Source organism: Eriocheir sinensis, chromosome 5, assembly GCF_024679095.1.
Source record: "Eriocheir sinensis breed Jianghai 21 chromosome 5, ASM2467909v1, whole genome shotgun sequence".
Taxonomy (NCBI): Eukaryota; Metazoa; Arthropoda; class Malacostraca; order Decapoda; family Varunidae; genus Eriocheir; species Eriocheir sinensis.
Window position 1 is genome coordinate 19,048,327 of NC_066513.1, and position 19,831 is coordinate 19,068,157.

The 19,831-nt window shown below is 42.7% G+C and overlaps 2 protein-coding genes across 10 annotated transcripts in view; both read right to left on the reverse strand.

Annotated features, from left to right (window-relative positions):
* Positions 1-7,471, reverse strand: part of LOC126984786 (unconventional myosin-XV-like) — a 102,267-nt gene extending 94,796 nt beyond the window's left edge. For 5 of the 6 annotated variants that reach the window (XM_050838902.1, XM_050838901.1, XM_050838899.1 and 2 more), the window contains exon 1: positions 7,279-7,471. The gene's annotated coding sequence lies outside the window, so the exon portion shown is untranslated. The remainder of the gene's footprint in view (positions 1-7,278) is intronic. The other variant, XM_050838903.1, reaches the window with a different exon arrangement.
* A 3,116-nt stretch (positions 7,472-10,587) lies between these two features.
* The window catches only part of LOC126984802 (katanin p80 WD40 repeat-containing subunit B1-like), a 138,652-nt gene continuing 129,408 nt past the window's right edge, over positions 10,588-19,831 (reverse strand). For all 4 annotated transcript variants that reach the window (XM_050838931.1, XM_050838942.1, XM_050838923.1 and 1 more), the window contains 6 exons: positions 19,363-19,491; positions 18,588-19,011; positions 18,076-18,347; positions 17,547-17,621; positions 16,985-17,104; positions 10,588-15,002 (listed from right to left, as the gene is read on the reverse strand). In XM_050838931.1, coding sequence (XP_050694888.1) covers positions 14,870-15,002; positions 16,985-17,104; positions 17,547-17,621; positions 18,076-18,347; positions 18,588-19,011; positions 19,363-19,491 — 1,153 coding nt within the window. In that variant the 3' untranslated portion in view covers positions 10,588-14,869. The remainder of the gene's footprint in view (positions 15,003-16,984; positions 17,105-17,546; positions 17,622-18,075; positions 18,348-18,587; positions 19,012-19,362; positions 19,492-19,831) is intronic.

The window sequence follows — 19,831 nt, forward strand, 5'->3', positions numbered from 1 at the left end:
ATCCTCTTCTTTCTTCCCTTCCTTCTTCATATTTGTTTTCTCCTCTTCTCCATGTGTTCTTCCTTTTCTCTATTTTTCTCTCTCCTTCACCTTTAGCACTCACTCTTCCTCCTCCTCCTCCTCTTCCTCCTATTGTCTCATCCTCTTCCTCCGTCTCCAGTCTCTTCTCGCAACATTTTTATACTTGACCTCTCATCCCTGTCCTTTACACTCTCGCATCTCCATTATTCCTCCCCCCTTCCTCTCCTCCTCTTCCTCCTCCTCCTCATCTTCCTCTCATTATCGTTCATTCTCCTCATCCTCATCTCCGCCATCTTCCTCATTTTCATTCCTTTCCACTATCCTCTCCTCCCACTTATCCACATCCCTGCTCCTCCTCCTCCACCTCTTCCTCCGCCTCCTTCCTTCTTTACCCTCCCTCCTCCCTCCCACTCTCTGCCTTCTCCCTCTCTCTATAGTTCATTCTCCTCGTGCCTGGCTCGTACACACCCTGACTACCCCCCCTCTCTCTCTCTCTCTCTCTCTCTCTCTCTCTCTCTCTCTCTCTCTCTCTCTCTCTCTCTCTCTCTCTCTCTCTCTCTCTCTCTCTTTCTCTCCCCTTCTATTTCCCCCTGTTCTTCCCTTCCCCCCTCTCCCTCCCGTTCCTTCACCCCCTTCATGTCTACCAATATCCCTCCTCTCCTATCCCTTCTCTCTCTCTTCTCACTGCCTGTGTCTCTTTCTCTATTCCATCCTCTCTTAACTTCACCCTCTCCCGCCCCTCTCTCTTTCTCTTCCCTATCTACCTATATCCTCTCTTTTTCTTCTCTGCCCTTCTATCTATTTCTATCGTCTCCCTCTCTCCTTCTCTACGCCTTATCTACCTCTATCCTCTCTCGTCTCCCTCCAGCCATAGCTCCAGCTCCTCCATCCCCTTCATGTCCACCCATATCCCTCCTCTCCGACTCCTCCTTCCCGTCAACCCCACGCACCGCCCCCTCCTGAGGCAGTGGCCGACGCACCCCGCCACGCCACGCCGCCTCGGCCGCCACGCCACGCTCACACGACCACACGCTCACCGTAATGGCCGTGGAGGTGGTCAAGACGGGAGGCCAAAGCGCTGCACTCCCCCGGCCCATGATGGAACAGCGACTTCAAAGAGGCCAAGAACGAGGAAGCAGTGATGGTCAGTTTCCGTTCTATAAGTCGTGTAAGTTGGGAGTTATATGCCAGAGAGACGGAGGAAACAAGGAAGCACTTCATGATTGTGTAAATAAAAGCAGCGAAGGAAAGGTTAAAAAGAAGTGAGGGAAGAAGAACCGTGAGGAACAGCAAATAGACGGGGAACAATAATGTGCCGTTGAGAAGGCTGAAACATGGATACCAACGCTCTCTCTCTCTCTCTCTCTCTCTCTCTCTCTCTCTCTCTCTCTCTCTCTCTCTCTCTCTCTCTCTCTCTCTCTCACACACACACACACACACACACACACACACACACACACACACACACACACACACACACACACACACACACACACACACACACACACACACACACACACACACACACACGCATACGGACACGGACACGCCCACACACACACACACGAGGAAGGAGCACTGGAAATAACGGTGCACGGTGAGCAAGACAACAAAAAAAAACGGAGTCAGGATAAACAGGTAGTGGCGGTGGTGCGTGTAGGTCTGTCACACGGGGGCGGGGGGGGGGGGAGGGGGGGGAATGAATGGAAAAGTGTGACGAACAGGTGAAGGGGGGGGGGGGGACAGGGGAGGGAGGTTGGTTACTGTTGTCTAAGTTTATATAATGTATGTGTATAAGTTATAAGGGTTTTTGTTTTGTTTTGTTTACCTTTGTCCGTATTCTAACTCCTGTGTATGTGTTTTGTCTAAGTTTTCTGGCAATAAAAAAAATACACACAAAAATTGAATACACATTAAATAAGTTTGCGTTTGCGTTTGTGTTTGTATATGTGTGTGTGTGTGTGTGTGTGTGTGTGTGTGTGTGTGTGTACAGTTATCATCCCGCACACACCTGTTTGAGAAGGCTTGGTGTTTGCAGGTGTTTGAACGAGATAAACGGAGGTGTGAGTGCTAGATATAAAGCAAATAAGATCACGCAATCGTACGTTCCTCCACCCCAAATATCCCCTCAAACAAAAAAATACAGTAAAACACGTTAATATAAAAGAAGGAAAAAAAATCATAGCAAAAAGTCTTCCCATCAAGCTTTATATTCTTAGCTTTCCTTTGTTAAGCATAATAAGAAGCTGTGTGTGGATACGCTTATCTTTCATCATTCGTAATTTTTTTTTAAGGGGTGTGTGGGACGCACTAAATTGGATACAGTCTGCACACGTGAATCTCAGACGCATATTCGTAAACATTTTGGGACTCACACACCCACATTTGCTACATTTTGGGGCTCAAACACCCACATTTGCTACATTTTGGGGCTCACACACCCACATTTGCTAAGACTTTCGTAGAAGTTGCGGGTATTTTCATGGCTAGTTTTATGAGACGAGTGATAGTTTGACAAGGCTCCTGCACCATTAATGTGAAAACGCTCCTGAGAAACCGACTAATCTTCTTCGTGACCTTCGAAAATATATGTTGAGAGAGTCGAGAGGGTCTGAGAATACGGGCTTTAGCCAGCCACAGACACTAAATCAGATACGGTCTGCATACACGCCTCCTAACCACAGACACAGAAAGGATGACTATTGATGCATACAGTGTCTCGCCCTGATTACTGAGACCTCAAGACCAGAACTGGGGAAACAAAACACGAACACACGCATACACACAAAAAAAAGGAGGAAATATATAAACCAATAAGAAAAATAACCTCACGACCAGAACTGGGGAAACAAAACACGAACACACGCACACACAAAAAAAAGGAGGAAATATATAAACCAATAAGAAAAATAACCTCAAGACCAGAACTGGGGAAACAAAACACGAACACACGCACACACACAAATAAAAGAGGGGGATATATATAAATCAATAATACAAATGAAAACAGAAAATGAAAATAATTAATGAGAGTAGTAAGAAAGGATGTATATATAAGAAAATTTGAGATATTAAGTAAGAGAAATTTCAGTGCATCTCAGAAAACCAAGATAGAGAAGAAATGAAGAAAAAAGCAAGAAATAGTAATCGAGAAAGAAAAAAAGGGAAGAGAAGGAGAGCTAGGAAAGAATATAAAAGCGAATAAATAAACATCTACAAACTAAACAGAAAAAAAAATAAAACGAGCTAAACAATCAATTATATAAACTAATGGAATCAAATCATATCAACTACCCCCCCCCCCCTTTCTTTTTTTCATTTTTTTTTTTGCCTTTTTTTTCTTCTTTTTTTCTGTACCTTGATCCTCACGTTTACCTGAGACAAATAGATGAGATGCCTTTCTTTCTCTCGCTCTCACAGTGGTAGACATTTATGAGACAGGGAGACAGGTGACGAGGTGGAAGATGCGGGAATGTAAGGAATGAGGGACGAAGAGGAGCTGGAGGAGGAGGAGGAGGAGGAGGAGGAGGAGGTTGAGGAGGAGGAGGAGGAGGAGGAGGAGGAGGAGGAGGAGGAGACGGAGGAGTAGGAGGAGGGATGCTTATGAGTCGAGTTGATGGAATGGAGGGAGTGGGAGGAGGAGGAGGAGGAGGGATGCTTATGAGTTGAGTTCATGAAAAGGAGGAAGTAAGGGAAGGAGGGATTAATGTGATAGGGAATAAAGGAGTTAGCAAGGAAAAGGAAAGAAAGTTGAGAAGAGGGAATGAGAGGGAAATGCAAGAGATAAGAAAGAATTGCATAGAAGGTTATGAGCAAGAAATGATATGGAATGTGAAAGATAATGAAAGGAAGGAGGAGGAGGGATGAATTTAGAAGAAGGAAGAGGAAGAAAAAGGAAGCTGGAAGGAAGGAATGACAGAGGAATGAAAGAGCTAGGTAGGAAAGGAATGAAAAAAGGAAGCTGGAAGTAAGAAATGACAGGAATGAAGGAGCTAGGTAGGAAAGGAATGAAAAAAGGAAGCTGGAAGTAAGGAATGACAGAGGAATGAAGGAGCTAGGTAGGAAAGGAACGAAAAACAAGGAAGCTGGAAGGAAGGAATGACAGAGGAATGAAGGAGCTAGGTAGGAAAGGAATGAAAAAAGGAAGCTGGAAGGAAGGAATGACAGAGGAATGAAAGAGGAGGGTAGGAAAGGAATGAAAAACAAGGAAGCTGGAAGTAAGAAATGACAGGAATTAAGAAGCTGGGTAGGAAAGGAATGAAAAACAAGGAAGCTGGAAGTAAGAAATGACAGGAATGAAGGAGCTAGGTAGGAAAGGAATGAAAAAAGGAAGCTGGAAGTAGGAAATGACAGGAATGAAAGAGGAGGGTAGGAAAGGAATGAAAAACAAGGAAGCTGGAAGTAAGAAATGACAGGAATGAAGGAGCTAGGTAGGAAAGGAATGAAAAAAGGAAGCTGGAAGTAAGAAATGACAGGAATGAAGGAGCTAGGTAGGAAAGGAATGAAAAAAGGAAGCTGGAAGTAAGAAATGACAGAGGAATGAAGGAGCTAGGTAGGAAAGGAATGAAAAAAAAAGGAAGCTGGAAGGAAGGAAGGAATAAGAGAGAAAGCAGGAGCTGAAGATGAACAAGAAAAGGAAGAGGAAGAAGGAATGAAACTGGAAAATAAAAAGGAAAAGTGAAATCAGTTGAAAAAGAAAAACAAGATTATAAAAAGAAAAACAAATAGCTTATGCAAAGTATAGACGAGAAAAAAGGGGGTTCAAAATGGGGAGAAGGGGGGGAGAGAGGAACAAACAGAGGGGAAGGGGAGGAAGAGGAAGCGAGGAAAGGGTAAAGGGAGACAGAGTGTGAAGAGACCGTAAGGAATGGGGGGAAGGAAGGGAAAGGGGGAGGGGGGAGAGAGGGAAATATGGTCATGCTAGGTCACTGAGGTCATGGCTGCAACGTGTGTGTGTGTGTGTGTGTGTGTGTGTGTGTGTGTGTGTGTGTGTGTGTGTGTGTGTGTGTGTGTGTGTGTGTGTGTGTGAGTAGTGATGATGGTAATGATGATGTTGGTAATAATAATTATGATGATGATGATGTTAGTGTGGGGGGAGGGTGGTAGCATGTGTAGGAAGATAAAGTAGGAGGGAAGAAAGGAAGGGACAGAAGAGAAAGAAGGAAGAGAAGGGAGAAAAGTCTGGGTAAGGAAGGGGAGGAGTAGAGAGGGTAAGGGAAGGGGGCGTCAGGCTTAATGTTTTCCCTTAGGGCGTGTTCAATCTCTACCTAAGCCTTATTTTCTCCACTACATCCCTCCCTCCCATGTAATTCCTTCCTCCCGTCACACTGCCAGGCCCTGAAGCTTATGGATTCTTCCTTGAGGGGGCGTTGAAATCTTTCCTAGAATGTCTCGTGAACCGTGGATTGATGTTTTATCTCCCTCCCTCCCGTCTCCCTTGTTTTGCTTTCTGTATTTCTTCTCCCTTCCTTTTTTTCTTTATTTGATTATTTACATCCCCTCCTGCCTCTTCTTTATCCTTCCTTCCCTCTTATATTTCGTGTCCCTTCATTTTTTTCCCTTAATTATTCCTTCCTGTCTCCCTTGCTTTGCTTCCTATATCTCTTCTCCCTTCCTTTTTTTTCTTTATTTGATTATTTACATCCCTCCCTGCCTTTTCTTTATCCTTCCTTCCCTCTTATAGTTCGTGTCCCTTCATTTTTTTCCCTTTAATTATCCCCTTCATCCCTCCCTCCCTTCTCCCTTTCCATCCTTCCTTTCAAAAGTTTCTTCTCCTTTTTCCCTTTCTTTCATTAATTCTTTATACTTCTCCCTCCATTCTGCCATTTTACCTTTCCAAAATTTCTTCTCCCTTCTCTTTTTCTCTAATTCCTTATATTCCTAACATTCTTTTTTTCCGTTTCCTACTAAAATCTCTTCTCTTTATTTATCCTTCCTCATCTCGAGCATCTTTTCTCCCAACCAGACAATAAGGATGCTGGACACAGTGGCTGACATTAATGGGATGCTGAATTCTCCCTTTTACCCTGACATTCCTTCTTAAAATCCTTTCCTTATCTCTCTCCTCTTCCCTTCTATCTTTCTCTCTTTACATCCTTTCCTTACCTCTCTTCTCTTCCTTTCTTTCTTTCTCTCCTCCTATATTTGCATTCATTTCTTCCTTTCCTCCCTTCCTTTGGTTTCCTAAGAGGCATTAAAGTATCCTGTATAATTTTAAACTTTGTGCTTCTTCCTCGACCTTTCTTCCTTCTCTCGTTTATTTTTTTTCCCTTTTATCACACCTTTATATTTTCTCTTCCTTCTCACCTTCCTCCCCCAGTCTAATAGATTTCTCCCTATTTGTGTGAAAATCTTAAACGCTATGATTATCCCTCTCTTATATCCTTCCTTCCTTTCCTCCCTAATTCTATTTACTTCCTTCAGGTCATTCTTGCCTTTCTCATTTCCTCTGAGAAATTCTATTATAGTAAGGGTAAGGATCTTGAACTTCTTCTAATTATCCCTCTCGTATATCCTTCCCTCCATTCCTTTCTTTCTTCCTTTCTTACCCATTCCTGCCTTCCTTACTTTCTTTCTCTGTTAGATATCTTCCTGGGGGGGCATTGAAGTTTCCCTTGAATGAATCCCCTTTTATATTCCTCCTCCCATTCCCGTCCCTTCTTCCTTTTCTCTCATCCTTTCTGCCTCCCTTCCCTTCTTCCTTTTTTCCTATTATAATTTCCTCAATAGTCTCCCATGAATTGATCCGTCTTATATCCTTCCTATCCTTTCCTTTCAGTTCTGCCATTTTTCCTTTCCTCTCCTCACCCCTGCCACCCTTAAGTCCTTTCTCCGTTATAGATATCTCCCTAAGGGGCATTGAAATCTCCCTTGAATCAATCCTTAAATTTATATCCCTCCTCATCCTTTCTCTTCTCCCTCCCTTTCCTCCCTCCTTCCTTTCTCAAGTCATAGATTTCTCTCTGGGGGGCATTGAAGTCTCCCTCGAACCAATCCTCTACCCCCTTTTCATCCTTTCTCTCCCTCTCTCCTTTCCTTTCTATCCTCTCAGTCCTACCTTCCTTCCTTTCTCCCTTACAGATTGCTTCCTTAGCTGCATTGAAATTTCCTCAGAACCAATCCAACACTTTACTTCCCTCCTTCTCCTCTTCCTTTCTCTCCTTCCTTCCCTCTCCCTCCCTCCCGGCTTCGTGATGGCGCCGGGTTCGCTAAACAGTTAAACAAGAGTAAACAAACACACAAACACATCTCACCCACCTTTGGCATGGATTTTGAGCACTGTCTTCCCCCGGCGCGAGGGAGTATCCGCACACGCACTACACTAACACACTGGCAAGCCGTCCACGCCGAGGCACTTTATCCATCAAGCAAAAAAGGTATATCCTGGGGTGTAACTAAAGCACCGAGGAGGAGGCGCATATCCCTCCCCACCGACTAGCCGCAGCTCACTGGCTCTTTAATCTCCCACCCAAGACATTCCAAGCAGAGGATGCGGTTGCCGGTTACTCGCACTTATTTCTCCTCATCTATCCCTATCTACACCTATTTAAGTCCATTATGTATCTTTTTCAGATGTTATTTCGTGTTCTATGGCGCTATTTGGGGTTCAAAAGGTACATATAGTGAGATTAATACACGGAGCTTTCTTCTAACCGGTAACTCTTCGGCACCCAAGACAAGCTAGCAGGTAAAAATTCTTCCCATTTTCAACGTATTATTTTGCTTAGTCCCCCTTAAAATTATACCCGTGGGGGATTTTTATAACTTATTTCACACTCAAAAGACAACATTCACGCCAGGAAATGGAGGAGAGGACGTATAATAGAGAGAATAAACGTAATTTCTCAGCCCGGCGAATACAACACCCGTCTCTTTAAACTTCGCGATGTTTCAAATACTTTCCATCCCATTTCACGCATGCAACATTAACTCCTGATTTCTCCTTTTAGTCCCCCGGTCCTTTTATAGCCACCACTCAACAAAATAAGTGAAGAAAAAATCCTACGTGAGCTTATAAATGAGTTAATAAGGAGACCATTTCCATAATACTTCGGTGCTGGCCAGTAGCATCGCTCGGACTAGCCTCGCCGCGGGTCCCTGGTGGCGGGTCACGCGTCTTCCTCCTCCTCCTCCACCTCGCTGGCGCTGAAGAAAGCCTTGGACGGACCCAGCTGGAGGACCGCATTTTTATAACTAACCGAATCAAACAAACCGGCGATACACTTTAACATGGATTGGTTTTGAAAGCTAACGAGAAGGCAGATATGAAGGAAGGTTTTGGGCTCTGGAACCTTATTTACCAGCTATATTTCTCTCGTTATTCATTTTATCTGCCAAGTTGACATCGCTGGAGGGCCGCCTATTTATAACTAAGCGAATTAAACAGAAGGAGCTTGAGCTAAAAGGTGTAGTGCTCTTAAAAGCGAACAGGGAGGCAGGATAGAGGAAGACTTTAGGCTCTGGAATCATATTGTCTAGCATTTTCTTTTCGTTTAGTTTATCTTACAAGTTGACGCCATACCCACTTGACCACCACCCACAGCCTCCTCCTTCTCGTTCACCTCCCTTCCTTCCTCCCCTTTGCTCACTGACATAACTCCATTCTCCCTTCTTTCTTCATTAATACAAACTCATCCTTCTAAATAACTTGAAAAATCGCGGTTTAATTCACGAGAGGGATTGAGATAGTTGATTTTGACACCCACCCACTTGACCACCTCCCGCTTCCTCCTCCTCCTCCTCCTTCGCGTCCCTACCCTTTGCTCACCCTGCCAAAACTCCATTCTCCCATCTTCATTAAAACAAACTCATCCCTCTAAATAACTTGAAAAATCGCGGTTTAATTCACGAGAGGGATTGAGATAGTTGATTTTTTACTCCCAGCCACTTGCATATATGAGCTCCCGCTTCCTCCTCCTCCTCCTTCTTCGCCTCCCTTCCCTTTGGTCACCCTGCCATACCTCCCTTCACTATTCCCTTCACACTTCTAAATAACTTGAAATATTGCGGCTTAATTCACGAGAGGGATTGAGATAGTTGATTTTGACACCCACCCGCTTCCTCCTCCTCTTCCTTCTTCGCCTCCCTTCCTTTGTTCACCCTGCCATATACCTCCCTTCACTATTACAAACTCATCCTTCTAAATAACTTGAAATATCGCGGCTTAATTCACGAGAGGGATTGAGATAGTAGATTTTTTACACCTATCCACTTGACCGTACGCCGCCTCCTTCCTTGTCGTCACTCTGCCATACCTCCCATCTCCTTTCTCCCTTCACTATTACAAACTCATCCTTCTAAGTTAGTTGAAATATCGCGGTTTGATGAATAAGAGGGATGGGGATAGTGTTTTTACCGCTAGTTTTGGGAGTTCGAAGGGAAGGGAGGGGTAGCTGCATGGCGTGTTTTGTTCATGATGTGTTCTAAGCTTATTATTCACGGCACGGCGTCACTGGAGATGAAATGAGGAGCCCAGGAGCGTTACCAGGCCGATCACGGCTCATTTGCTCTCTCTCTCTCTCTCTCTCTCTCTCTCTCTCACACGTTCTTTTCATATTTCACTCTGCATTCTGCCTCAACGACTGTCAGGGAGAATCGAACTGGTGTATTACAATCTCAGGCGACAGTTTCAATCAAGATGCCGTCACTTCAGCCATTCGTCACGCTGAGAGAGAGAGAGAGAGAGAGAGAGAGAGAGAGAGAGAGAGAGAGAGAGAGAGAGAGAGAGAGAGAGAGAGAGAGAGAGAGAGAGAGAGAGAGTTTTACCTTTAGAAACGAATGTCATATCCAACTAAAGAAATATGAGAGAGAGAGAGAGAGAGAGAGAGAGAGAGAGAGAGAGAGAGAGAGAGAGAGAGAGATTTTATATATTTTACCTCAAGAATGTTCAGATTTGTTAGACTATAAAAAGAGACTGATTGTTCTAGAGATGGTCTTATAACACTCTCTCTTTCATACAATGTCCAGTTTTGTTAAAGAAAAAAGAAATCAAGTTAAACGCCATTGTTGTCGAGATGAATCAGCGCCCAAGTGTCGCGCTCACCTGGCTCCTCCCAAGGTTTCCTGCACGTGTTACCGGTAATTATAATGCTGTGGAGGTAATTAACCAACCGTGACTGGCGTTTTCCCCGGCCGAGAGGAAATTGATATGGATTTTTGTAAGGAGGGTTAACACACACACACACACACACACACACACACACACACACACACACACACACACACACACAATGGGCTTGACACTATTCTGTAAAAGTAAATATATATCCAGCAAAGAAAAAAAACCTGGCCTCCATGGTGCAGTGATTAGCATGTCTAGCTACAAATCCATGGGGTCCAGGTTCGAATCCCAGCCTGGGGAGTGTGTGCAGCTTACCCACCTGTTCACCCTCCCTTTCAGGCTGGTTGATAAATGGGTGGCTGGGGAATATAAACTATGGTAACCTGGACACACTTATCTAAAATGTTTGCCCCAATCTTTACCTTCAAAAACTTACACAAACACACACACACACACACACACACACACACACACACACACACACTCCAATGTCAGCCAAGAGTCGATTAGAAATTAACAATATTTTATTATCACAAACTCTGTACACCATATTATCTATTTACACTATAAATATTCCTTCCCTATTTTTTCCTCTCTGTCACACTGTGGACAAGATGATCAGTTGTTGGCCTGAACTTAAATAATAATAAACTGGGACCATCCATGCAGCCTTCACTCTCCACTCAATATAATCAACACGACTCATTTCTTCTCCTTCTTCCACACAATTAATTTTTCTTTGTATAAAAATGAGTTAATGAGATGAATTCAAGATGTTACAGCAAGGGTTTTGTGACAACCTTCATACAGTCATCATCCCACTTCTAAGCTCTCCCTTTCCTCCTCCCATGCCATTCCTCTCTCCATGTAGAAATATGAATTAATGAGATGAATTCACAATGTTTCTGCAGGAGTGTTTTGTGACAATCTTAAACACACACTAGAAACAAACAAAAGTTACATTTGGTACCTTCGTGTGACCAACACTACTTAGAATTTTTCAATGATGGCATGACATGATGAATGAACTAAATCTACAGACAGCATGTTCAGGGGTCTTTTTATTTAAACAGCCTTGCATTAGATAAGACCAAGAACAACAAAAAACTGAATAAAGCATGTCCAGAAGCCTTTTAAACAGCCTTGCATTACATACAGATTGCATGGCCATGAGGTGAAAGTTTTATTACTATTTCCAAAGGTCTCTCAAAATCCTGCATGAACATAATTGCAAGGGCCAAAGCATCAACTTTTTTAGCTAGATTCAGGGATAACATTTATGTTTGTTGTTCTTGACAAGCTGCCGCAGTAAAAGATCAGACTCACTTTCCTGTCTCATACAACACACTCACACACAAGTCATGATCAAATGGCCAACAAACAATGAATCACGTACAGACGAACCGTTTCCTGACTCACAACACACACACTCACTCCACACATGGATGGTCCCACAAAAAGTAACAGATAAGCTTCATAATCAACTACCAGTATTGCCAGGTTCACAATACATATAATTTTGAGACTGCTGACCCAGGCCGGCTGGTGGAGGAGCATCACCAGCCCCTGGAAGTCAGCCGGGCGAGTGGATGCAACACAAAAGACAGTTCCTTTGAGATCCAGTTAGTTATTGTTAGGGTGAGCACCAGGACTGAAGCGCAGGTCACACACGCAGAGAACCAAGTCGCGATGAATCAACGTACATACAAAAACAACCATTCCTTCCCCGACACAGCCATTGCTAAGGTTAAATAAATGTAAGTTGTAATAAACTTAAGCTACGTATTTGGTTAAGAAAGTAGTACAGTAGTCCTTCAGTTGACTTTGGAATGAGTGTGAGTTGAGTGCCTCCAGCAGACTCCAGCTGCAAGTCTCCATTGTCTGGTCATGGCTGAAGGGGTCTTGGGAAACAAAACATGTAGAGTTGGATGGAATTCTGTTGCACCTGCTCATGGTGATACACACATAGAAATAAGGTACCTTCACCCCTGTCCTGATGAGCTCAATGGGCTAAAATAATTATGCATGTTGCTTTGTTAATATAGCAAGAATTCAGTAATGTCTTCTCTAATACCTCGTCTTTAGTGCTTCCTCAAGTGGGTGGTCACAGCAAAAGTCTTCCCTTCTTCACAAAGAAATACTATGGTGAGAATATATACTGAAAATGTTCATGATACATTATGTCAGCAATAGAAACACACAAGCATAATACAGCTCAGTGAATCACAGGGGTGAAGATATTTTCCTTTGGTGTGTGTGCTTGTGTCTTGCCTCGACGCTTGATATCGTCTACTGTTGCATCAAGGAACAGGGATGAGAACACACGCCGCTGAGTCACCCAAACACTGCGCTGCCTTACACGCCTGCCCTCAACACCTTCCCAGGTTCACAAAATCTCACATTTCTGAGCACTGGCATCCTCAGTTAAACAAAAGCTCACGCCCTCACTCTACTACAACTTACATTCTCACTTTATTTAACACTTACACCAGAACATTTCCACTAGTCTTCCTAACCACTTGTACTCTCTACATACTCCTTCTCTTCCATTTGCTGACTCAGCCACACTCACAACACCACTTATGAACAATAATTCTCTTGACTACTAATTTAAAACTTCTAGCATAACCTTCCTGAAGCATAAACACGTAACAATGCTTTGAATCACATCATAAAATCTCTGTCCTACTATCTGAGTCCACATTATACACTTATCAAGCCATTCAAGATCTTGGAACAATCAAAACAACTTTACAAAACATCCTTGAGATCAGCCTCGTTCCTGGCGTGAGAATCACCTGGGGCAGGTGATTCCAGCCATCACCTGCCTCTTCATCTGGCTCATGAGGTTAGTTGGCCCAAGCATGTTTGCATGATCTGCATATTAATTCAATGCCCTTTCATTTAACCCAAGCACAATGTTAACTCACGGTAAATTATTATAGTATCATAATGACACAGACTTCTACTCCCTCCAAGGCACACAACTGCTGATTGCATTGGTAATGGCTACAAGCAAGCACTGACTATACAATGGGGGTCCTGGGAGGCTGATCCCTCTACTGCCAGCAGCGTCTCCCTCTGGAGGGGCATCAGAGGCAGCCCTTCCCAGACTGCCCTTTGATAAAAATGCCTGGAGGTATCTCTTACTTCAGTACGGTGGAAAACAATACTGTAAAATATCTTTCAATCAGTTGAATGATATCTCGATGAAAATGACAGCAAAGTATTAAATAACAGTGAGCCAAAGGGAAAGGAATAAACTAAAAACTGAAAATGCAGAGAAGGATGATGGAAGAAAAAATTATTCATACAGAAAAGGGACAAAATCAACATAAGACATTTGGCATAGAGAAACTTTAGAAAACATCCTGAGTCACAGATTACATCATATTTAGAGTGAGTAAAACAGGAAATCAAATGTATAGACTCTCCAACAATTTGGAGGAAATTTCCACAGCAATGTGCTGCAACACAAGTAGGCAAGAGTTCAGTATTTGGCACTGCCCAGCCAGGCCAGCGTGAAAACACCTCACAAATTTGAGCAGAAAACAAAATAAAAATAATAGAAAACAAAAACGTCTTCAAGACACTTGCTCCCATGCCAGCTGGAGACAGTGTTGGACTGCTCCTGTGTGGACTGCAAGACCATGGCTCAGGGACACTAGACACACTTCCTAACAGACTTTTCTTTAAACCTTGCCACTCTAAAGGTCAATCAAAAAGACCTTTCAAAGCCTCAGTTTTAAGAACCCTCATAATTCTAGTGTAGTGTTTCTGAGAGTTGATGCTAAACTAAAAGTATTTGTTTAGGGGGATACTGTAATTTTTACAGGAAAGTTAGCCGAGGTGTCTGTGTAAGTGGCCTCTAGGGGAGTGTGAAGGGTTCTTGACCAGACCACAAAGGGGCCGCTGGGAATGTGAAACAAGAGGCAACGCTTTCCCTTCCCTGCGAGACACAAAGTGGGAAGAGGCACTGCAGCGCGAAAACAACATATCTGGCAACAAAATGAGTTTCTTAAAATCACAACATTGGAGAATGATAATGTACCATCCCACCAGTAAAGCTGAGAGCCGCCTAGCAACCCGGCGGCCACCACACTACTAGTACTGCCTGCTGCTACTAGGCTCAGCGCCATGCTGGACACCGAGTAAAAAATTGAGAAGGCACAAATTTTATATATATAATGAGTGACTAAGTAACCTCACTGTGCATGCACCAGCCAGCAGCTGATGACAGTGTGGCTCTGTGGCCTCATGCATCCCTGGCTTTGCTATGCCTCCTTGAAATCAGCTGGTTTGCTCAGTCTTTTCAATCACCATCACTTTGGAGAATATTTTTAATGTTATAAGCACCTATTCCATACTTCCAGAGATATATATACAGACACAGTGCAGTGGTAATAGCAAAGGTTAGGGCACTCTGTCATATACTGTTATATATTAATATTTGGTAATACTTTCTACATTTTCAAAGCATTCCTCTTATTCTTATTTGAGGATTAAATACCTTCAGTTAAAGATTCAGTAGTTTTATCACAATGTACCATAAGGTTGCTCTTACAAGTACACCACTAAGAACTGTTTCCTGCCATTGTACATGTCCACAATCACATTTGCCCACCTCCGGTCCTTTGTATACTTCCCAGGCTGGTCACTTCAGTGCTGAGCCAGCCAGCTGTTAGCCCAGTGCTCTTGGTCACAGTCACTACCTGGGGAACTTTCAGAGGTGCCACACGGGGGCCACTTAGAAGCATCACAATGGATCACCTCTGAGCTAACACTCGGCTAATCAAACGCCTGTAAAAGGATGACCAGCTCCCTGTAGACAGTGCCCATCTTCCCCTGGACAGTCTGACGCTTCAGCAGGAATGCTCGTATGGACATCATGTGGTTGTAGCACTCGGCACATTTGTGGTATCTGTATGGGCAGAATGTGATGGAGAGAATGCATCAGTAATATGAAGGTTAATTGAAGAACATTATTTGGCAAAGCACATTAATTTTTGCTATTTTGTTTTAATTAAAGGGCACCAACTCTGATGTCCAGATAGATACGAGTGACCTGGAATAAGGCTAAGTGGTATGGTAACAGATGATGTGTGTGTGAAAGAAAATCTCTGTATAGAACAATGACCTAATTTGTGGATAAGGAAAAACGGAAGGGTGAAAGAGCTTGTGTAAAATTTGGCAGTTTTTGGCCTGGAGCAAAAGAACACCTATAATGTGGTTACCCAGTCAAGGGAGTATTGGAACAGCTACTGCAAAATGTAAATATTTTGTACAAGTGTACAAAATATTTACACGAGTGACAGTAAGAGCGGATGGACGTGCTGTTTGTGCGCTCTTCAAACTGCTGATTCGACAATGGTGAGCAGCAGGAGTAGGACTCTGAGAGACATGTGTTGCGTCTGTGAAGACTATTCAGGCGATAAGTGGATTGCATGCTGTTTGTGCCCTGAGTGGTGTCATGTGAAGTGTGCTCATTTGACAGGGGTCAAGCAGGATAATATACCCAAAATAAACAGGGTGTGTTCGCCATGCTAACACAAGGCATCTTTAGCAACCAACATTGTGGAAAAATTGGATGAATTCAAGCAAAAAATTATCTAAAGAAATATTAGTTGTGAGAGATGAAGTTGAAACTCGGGCACTCAGTGTAAAAGAGAAGTTGGGTGAGGTGGCGAATGTGCTTTGCGCTGACAAGACAGAGTCGGCTGGCGCCAGCTGGGCTGATGTAGCAAAACGAAGGAAGAAGAAGCATCTCCTTGTCGTGAAGGCCTCTGATCAAGATAAAAAGGCTACTGAGATGAAAAATGAAGTTTCCCAGGCATTATAAGGCATTCAGATTACTGATTCAAGATTCACGAATGGAGGTAACATTGTTATGAACTTTGATGATGAGAATATATGGAATGAAGCAGCTCAGAAATTAGAAAATGTAGAGCAAGTTAGCACAAAAAGTGTGGTAAAATTAAGGCCAATGTGCAATGTGCATAAGGAGGGGACCGGGGATAAGATAATTGAGACATTGTAAAACAGGAATGAGTTCCTACACTCGATTCCAGGAATTGAGGGAAAAATTGAGAAGATTTTCAATAAGCCTGCTGCTGGTAGCACAATGCACTATATTTTGAGATGTGACCCAACTGTTAGAGAGCTGATCCACAAGCATCATGACAAGATAAAACTAGAATGGGGAGTGTACACTGTGAGAGATAGATACCATGCAATCATATGTTATCGTTGTCAAAGATACGGCCATCTTGAGGCCAACTATACTGCCAAGAACAATGGAGAAGCCCCCAAATGTTTCAAATGTGCTGGGGATCATAAATCAAAAGAGTGCTCCATGGCTGAGAAGAAATGCATAAATTGTATGAGGTACAAGAAGCCTGAAATCAACCACTCAGTGAATGTAGTCCTTCAGACTGAAATTGAGAGAGTTCGTAATATAACCGATCATGGCTATTACTTGGTGTTTGAGACTTGAAGATAAATTGAGAGTGAAATGTTCAGTGAGTTGGAAATAATCGTCGGACATTAGGTTGTCATATTATAAAGAAAATATCAGATAAATGGAAAATTAAATAATGGATATTTGTGATACTGTAAAAAGGAAAGATATTGTGATTGGTTCGAACCAAAACATGGCCAGTGACTATAATGATACCAAGTTTATTAAAAGGAAATCAGTAGGCTATCCATGAAAGAAATTAAGAGTCACTCACTCACTATGTCGTTGTGAATAAGTGCATATCGAGGATTATTATTGAGGCTAACATCATAATTGTTGACGGCCCCTGCGGAGTGCTGCGCTGGCAGTGGAGCGGGGCCTGAAACCTCACCAACGGTAAATGGTAAAAATGACTACAAATGATGAAAATGAGGACAGGAACCCACCTCTCTTCTCTGGATATGTCGACCCCCACTGAGTGAATTGGGCCACTCAAGTTGGATTTGATCATTGTAGCAAAGTTCTTGATCATGAGCTTTAGAGAATTGCTTCCAACCATCACATGCCTGCAACAATAAAACAATTTGTTTAATAATAATAATAATAATAATAATAATAATAATAATAATAATAATAATAATAATAATAATAATAATAATGATAAACTCATCTCAAACACACCTGTGTTTCCTTCCTCCTCCTTCACTCAATAATAATAACAATAATAATAATAATAATAATAATAATAATAATAATAATAATAATAATAATAACAACAATAACTACAATAACAATAATTTAATAATAATAATAATGATAATAATAATAATAAAAAATATTAACAATAAAAGATGGAAATTTTACTGAAAAATTTACTCTCCCAAACTCAAAGAAATGGTTGAAGAAGGGTGAATAAAAACCAAAGTACAATTTCCAAAGAAAGGAGAAACACTGGATAAAAATAATAATTCACAAATCTACACACAAAGACAGGAGGTTAAGACTTACGCTTCATATTTACTCTGCAACATCAAACTGACAGGAGGAAGGAGTGCTGTCAGGAGGTCCAGATTCCAACTTGTTCTGCAGGAAGAACACATTAGTCCCACACAACATAATATATGACACAAATGTCTCATATGACACAGAAAACATTGGTTACATGCAACATACAGAGTGTCATTAAGTAACAATGCAGAATCTTACTTTGAACTAATTATTCTGTTCATTTTTCATATTTATTAAAAGAGAGCATGAGCCCTTCTAATGTTGGGGAGTCATGAAATAAGCCTAAAAATCATATTTCCCATAGTTACATCTCAACTGATGACTCATTTTCCATGCTTCTGCATCTACAGTTGCATGTGCTTATTAGCTTCCATTCTTTTGGAAGTGTGCACATATCTAATACTGTGCCTTGAAATGTTTCACTATTCTTGCTATCTATTGTTTATTTTGAAACTAACTACAAATTCTTCCCACCCCTTTCTGCCATGCTCCAGTGAACTCATCAAGGCAGCCAAAGCATCATACTCACGGGCGCAGATTAATAATAGTGAGCAAGTCAGACAGAAGTGCTTGGTCCCCAGTGTTGAGTGCATGCTCCACTGCCGTCCTCAGGTCCTTGTTCTGCCAGAGCTTGTGGGCAATCTGCAGCCCCCGGGCCCGCGCTGAGATGACGGACATCATGGACGAGTGGCCGCCCATGATGCTGTTGATCACCTCCTGCTCCGACATCTCCGTGCCGGCGATGCCCGTCAGGCTGGTAGTGGTGCCGCCTCCACTCAGGGTCATCCCACCAATCTTGTTCTGAGGGATGTGTTGAGGAAGTGTTGATGAGGAAGGTCTGATTTGTTCTCTCTACTGATCTATTTCTATCTACTTGTCTCTCTCAATAGTGAATGCTTAAAGTACTTTGAATGCATCAATATAAATCAAATTCGTTGTGATCAATTAAAACAATTAAAAAAATATTACTACAATAACGAATGAATGTCACTGGCACACCACTGACTATAAACTAATCAACCGATCCAAAGAAAAACTCACAGGCAAGAAGTCATCAAAGTTAATGATGCCTTTGTCTTGCTGCGTCGAGAAGGCTGAAGAGAAGCCTGTGTCCTTCATGCCATCCTTCTGGTAGCTATAGTCTGGCAGCTCCTTTGGGGTGCCCATGTAAGAAATTTCAGGACTAGTGGTCTTGGGCGTGCCTAGATAGGACACATCAGGACTCTGGGGTAAGTGTGGCCTTGGCCCTGCCCTTACTAGTGCTGGCCGGTCCAGGGGCTTGGAATGAGCCATGATGTCAGGCTTGGAGGAGGCTTGGCTGCGACTAAGGTTAGTGATATCGGGTCTCGCCAGTTGTGGCAGACTTGGGGCTGAGTCGTGGTACGAGATGGGGTAGACGGGAGGTACAGGGGAGGAGTTCTGCCGTACCAGGTAAGGCTCTGAAGGGCTGTGGCGGATGTGGTACCTGATGAAGAGGATTTATCATCATTGTTATTTCCCTCGTTATCCAAACTAACAAATGGAGCTATGGTACTGTATAGCACTATTGCATCCACTCACCATATCAAGCATATCATTCCTACATTGAGATTCATCCCTTTAAAGTTCCAGAAGAGTGGTCAGGTAAGAAGAGATTCTGTATGCTTATGCCCCTTCATACCATCCTTCTATAATCCACTTTTTCTCTTCACTCTCCATTTTCCTGATGCATTGACTTCCTTCACATAACAGGACAAAAAAAATTCTCAATCCTATTAATTTTTCTCCAATACATTTCCCCTCCTTAAGCAACCTTACATAAAGCTTGAGACAATACCTGCTGCCCTCAGGCTCGCTTGGCGCTCCTGATCCATCCCGGGTCTCCCTGCGACTCTCAGAAATGGCTCGCGGCCGGTAGGGCTGATTGCTCAGGTTGGGGCTGCCGCTGCCGCTGAGTGAGTGATCTCTGCAGGAGTGTGTGGGTTACTGGGGCTGTCTGGGCTGAACTTTTTCTGTGGTTGTATTGTGCTGAATGACTCCTTATATACAACACAATAAATAACTTTATATATGAATTGAGAATCAGAAGATTATGTTTTTTTAGAGGACGGTAAAACCTAATCAGATTCATAAAGATAAAAGTACATTTTACTATACAAAACTGGTTACAATGATAAAGTGCAGAGGGTATAAACCCCATCATACATCACTACATTGTCCACTAGGAAGAAACTAACATGTGCCATAGGTTTAAAAAATTCTAAAGCCTTTTCTACAGGTTTTACTGGCTGAACACACCTTACTGT